Source organism: Polyodon spathula, unplaced genomic scaffold, assembly GCF_017654505.1.
Source record: "Polyodon spathula isolate WHYD16114869_AA unplaced genomic scaffold, ASM1765450v1 scaffolds_3782, whole genome shotgun sequence".
In the NCBI taxonomy this organism is placed as follows: domain Eukaryota; kingdom Metazoa; phylum Chordata; class Actinopteri; order Acipenseriformes; family Polyodontidae; genus Polyodon; species Polyodon spathula.
Window position 1 is genome coordinate 7,154 of NW_024475241.1, and position 4,935 is coordinate 12,088.

The following is a 4,935-nucleotide window of genomic DNA, read 5'->3' on the forward strand; positions in this document are numbered from 1 at the left end:
TGAACCTCTTGGTATCAAGCCCCTTTCTTTAATCCCTGGACCATTTCTACTCTTACCTTAGAGTTCTGCATTTATTTTTTTGAAGTTACAGTGAATCATTTCCAGGCTAACAAGAGTGAAGAAATTCTACATTGTATAGATTCATTATCATCTTTAATGAGATCACATTAAAAAAAAATTACAATGACTTCTCAATCACAACCCCCACATCCCCCCCCCCCACCCCCCTTTTTATATTGTATTAGAATTAGGGCTTGTGATTTGCGATGTTTTACCCCGAATTTTCTCCTCTCCTTTAAGAATTCAATTGATCCCTGTCAAGCTGTTCGTGTCTCTTGATCACACAGCTGAGAAACGCATTCATAGTAAAACTGATTTCCTATACAGGGTTTTATTTCAGTGAAACAACTAAATTCTTAAAAGACAAGAGAAAAGTCAGGGTAAAGCCTCGCAAAGCCTAGAGCAAACAGCAGGTGGAGCTACGGAGGGGCAGGGTGGCTGTCAGCCGGCTATGACGATCGTTGCCCTTGGCGACGCAGAGAGGCGGGGCCGCGTTCTCGGAGGGGCCTGCAGGGGGCGCTGCAGTTTCCTGAGCGTTGGCTCCGGCTGCCTCCGTCTTGCTGGCCTTGTTGTTCTTGGTCTTTTTGGCCCTCTCTTTGTCGCGGGGCTCGGGCAGCGGGGGCTCAGCGGCTCCCTCTAGAGGCTGGGGCAGGTCTGACGGCAGGTCCTCTGACGGTTTGGTTTCTTCTGTTTGTTCCACTGGGTTGTTGAGATTTGAGGTGGAGCGCTTGGCTTGGCTGGAGTTTGTGCTGGCGGGAGAGAGAGGAGGGGATAAAACACAAGGGTTTAGTACAGTCTTGAATATGTCTGAAAGCGATGCCGCTAGCGTGCAGATTTATTACAGCACCGCATCGCTTCTGCAGTTTTGATTCTCCGCGCGTCTGAAATCAAACCACTGGAACTGAAAATCGTGGAAAGATTGCCCTGGCAGTACTTGGCTAGCCTGCTGGGATCGCCCACCTCTTTGTGCTGCCCTCCTCGGAGTCTCTCTGCTCGCTGCTGTATCTCAGCTCCACTGGAGATTTGAAGGACAGGTCTTTTTTCCCCTTGAGCCAATAGGTCTTCATGTAGCCTTTACCCTGCCAGAGCACAGAGACAAAGACAAATCCTGGGAACGTTCCCTCTGGAAAAGCTGATTTATTTAGGATTCCCTTCTGTTTTATGATCAGGGGCTTCTGATTCCCTATGTTTTACCGCCCAAAACTTTTCTACTCTCCTTTTAAGAATTCAGTTGATTAAGCCGTTCGTATGTCTCAGTCACACACTGAGAATAAAAGTTGACCAGACCTTAATTTTTCATTGACAAGCAGAACATGCAAACAAGATCGCAGTGTGTTACCACTAAGAAACTCCTCTGTGTTAAAAAGCGCCGATGAAAAGTATTTGATGCCAGAACGCGCTTTATTAGAATCGTTCTACGAGACTGCGTTTACAAAGAGGAGTCACTTCTGCTTTCGAAAGGAAAAAGTGTTTCGCTGTTTCCCAGAAAACAAATGAAACCAACTTCGCTACGAACGCATTTCTTGGCCGTGCGACTGAGAGACGCAGGCGGCTTGACGGGGGCCAACTGAATTCTTACCAGGAGAGGGGAAAATGATATGAAGACAATCTGAAACGCTTGCTCACCTTCACAAAGATCTTGCCCCTCTCCTCGATGATGTAGGGCTCGTGCTCCAGGTGGTCCTTGCTGGTTTGGCTGATGTGAATCTGCATTCCCTACACAGAAGAGTAAAGAGGTGGTTGTTCGAGATGTTTCAGCGGGACAGCGAGCAACTCATAGAAATGCAACAGAAAAAAAAAACAAGCAGGCTCTGATGCTTCAACGCTCACCACCCCGTTGCTCTCCATGCGGGAGGCTGTGTTCACTGTGTCACCAAAGAGACAGTAGCGCGGCATCTTCAAACCCACCACAGCGGCGACCACCATGCCAGAGTGGATCCCTGCCACCAGAGAGAGTTTCCAGAGGATCAAATCAGACACATTTCTCACGCCAGCTCAGGGACACGGAATTGACTTCAATAGCTGCCTATTTATGTGTTCATTTTTACACAACGAGGTCTGACGCACGAAACCCGTGGAACTAATCCTGACTTTGCATTATCGTTTAGAGGTTTCGTAGAGGTTTTTATCCAAAGAGACTTACAGAGACTAGGGGGGTGAACTCTACATCGTCAACAACTGCTGCTGCTGCTGCAGAGTCTCTTCCAATAGGACCTCGTTTTGTTTTGCGTCTCGTCCAAAGGACGAAGTCACAGTCGAACTTCACCGGAGGTGGGCTCCATCCTCGGAGGCGCTTTGTCAGAAAAGCATCTCTAAATAAATAATAATAATAATAATAATAATAATATAATAATACTTTAATAATAATAAACTCCATCCACCCATCCCTATATATACTAACTGGTAATCAGTGTTTTCAATGGACTGGGTTCTCTTACCCACTCTGATCTGGATGTTGTCCCCAGTAGAGGGGTCTTTGAGGTGGTCGATGGAGCTCAGCATGTCCAGGGCCATGTCACAGATGTGGTGGGCGTGGAACGTGGTCTTGTTAGGGACCCCCGCCACCACCATGTAGGCATCGCGGATAGTCTCCACCTGCACAGGGCAAACACACGGGCTGGCTTCACCAGGGGAGCGGTTCGCTGCTGGGTCTGTGTGTGCGCTTGCTCAGGATCCCACTTCAGAATTTGTATAATTAGTGTCTGTTTCTCGTTAAGTATATGGGGACCCTTGCCTTTTTCTGGTTCGCTACCACACGTGGTGTGCAATTCAATATGTTAACAAGAGAACATTATTCAGCAGCTTTCACTGGACTCTATGAAGCTGAGGGAGTTCATTCTATAGAGACCCCCACTTAAGTTATACGCTTGTTCCCTTGCTAATAAAGTTCGTCGAAAGTACCTGAGATACTTCGACTCCCGCATTCATTCTGTATAGAGGGGGTGCAATTCAGTATGTTAGCAAGGGAACATTATTCAGCCGCTTTCACTGGACTCTATGAAGCTGAGGGAGTTCATTCTATATAGAGGGGGTGCAATTCAATATGTTAACAAGGGAACATTATTCAGCAGCTTTCACTGGACTCTATGAAGCTGAGGGAGTTCATTCTATATAGAGGGTGTGCAATTCAATATGTTAACAAGGGAACATTATTCAGCAGCTTTCACTGGACTCTATGAAGCTGAGGGAGTTCATTCTATATAGAGGGTGTGCAATTCAATATGTTAACAAGGGAACATTATTCAGCAGCTTTCACTGGACTCTATGAAGCTGAGGGAGTTCATTCTATATAGAGGGGGTGCAATTCAAGGGAACATTAAGCTTTCAACTCTATGAAGCGGAGGGAGTTCATTATATATAGAGGGGGTGCAATTCAATATAATAACAAGGGAACATTATTCAGCAGCACTCACTGGAGCTGAGGGAATTCATTCTATATAGAGGGGGTGCAATTCAATAGATGATAACAAGGGAACATTATTCAGCAGCTTTCACTGGACTCTATGAAGCTGAGGGAGTTCATTCTATATAGAGGGGGTGCAATTCAATATGTTAACAAGGGAACATTATTCAGCAGCTTTCACTGGACTCTATGAAGCTGAGGGAGTTCATTCTATATAGAGGGGGTGCAATTCAATATGTTAACAAGGGAACATTATTCAGCAGCTTTCACTGGACTCTATGAAGCTGAGGGAGTTTATTCTATATAGAGGGGGTGGAATTCAGCTTGCTCGCTAGCTTGCAGTGCTTCGGAAAACTGGTCCCTGGATCATTTCTAATTGGTGAGATTTGTAAAACCCTTGTCTCCTGGCACCCAGCTCTCACCTTGTACACGTTGTGCTTCTCGCTCAGAGTATCGAACACGATGTAGATCTCGTTGAGCATGTCCACCACTTGCATGGGCGTGATGTGAATGCAGATCTCGTTGAATTTCACCACGTCGCTGAAGAGGATTGTCACGTCTGGGAAGACCTGAAGAACCAACCTCATTATAATTAACTGGGCGGACGCTTTTATCCAACGCGGCTTCCAGAGACCAGGGGGGTGAACTCTGCATCATCAACAACTGCTGCTGCTGCTGCAGAGTCTCCTCCAATAAGACCTCGTTTGTTTTGAGTCTCATCCAAAGGACGGAGCGGCTTCCAGACCCAGGGGGGTAGGAGTGGGGGGCAACTCTGGCTCAGGGTCACACACACTACGCACGCACGCACAAGTCTTTCCAACAGGACCTCGGTCGTCCAGTCCAAAGTCTGTCATACAGTGCGAAGGTGAGCCGTCCCTCGCTCTCTCTCCTCTCCTCCTCTCCCCTCGCCCCTCTCCTCTCTCTCCTCACCTGGCAGGTCTCACAGTGCAGTGATCCAGTGCAGTGATCCGCGCGTTCTCCCCTCTTCTCCTCTCCCTCGTCTCCTACTCACACAGGCAGCTCGGTCCAGTGCAGTTGAACTGCCCTCTCCTCTCTCCTCTCCTCTCTCCTCTCCCCTCTCCCCTCTCTCTCCCTCCTCTAACTAAACTGACAAAATACACCTCGGGCAAGTAACGTCCTGCAGTGATGCCCTTTCTCAGCCGTCTGACCACGCTCGGGATCATGGCGGTAGGAGCCAAGGGAGTCTCCCCTCTTCGTTCTCTTCGTCGCAGCGTCTTGATGATCACTCCTGCAGCTGTGCATACTCTGCTGCTCCTGTGAGGGAAAGAGGGGGAGGAGGAAAGATGGGGGAGTGAAACGGGTACGCCAAGTGGGTGTGTGTGTGTGTGTGTGTGTGTGTGGTTACGATGTCTCCGAGAGGTTTGCTCTCGTGTGTGTGTGTTGTTTGTGTGTACGATCGTCTCGAGCAGTTGCTCTGTGTTTGTGGTGTGTACGATTGTCTCGAGCAGGTT

At 48.0% G+C, this 4,935-nt stretch overlaps 1 protein-coding gene across 1 annotated transcript; it reads right to left on the minus strand.

The window, feature by feature from the left end:
* Positions 1 to 256: 256 nt before the first annotated feature.
* Positions 257 to 4,191, minus strand: LOC121312272 (soluble guanylate cyclase 88E-like). The gene is made up of 6 exons (XM_041244198.1): positions 3,886 to 4,191; positions 2,499 to 2,655; positions 1,891 to 2,000; positions 1,687 to 1,776; positions 1,021 to 1,139; positions 257 to 809 (listed from the first exon to the last, which is right to left on the minus strand). The coding sequence occupies exons 1-6, from the start codon at positions 4,048 to 4,050 to the stop codon at positions 458 to 460; spliced, it is 993 nt and encodes a 330-aa protein (XP_041100132.1). The 5' UTR covers positions 4,051 to 4,191; the 3' UTR covers positions 257 to 457.
* Between the last annotated feature and the right edge of the window lie 744 nt (positions 4,192 to 4,935).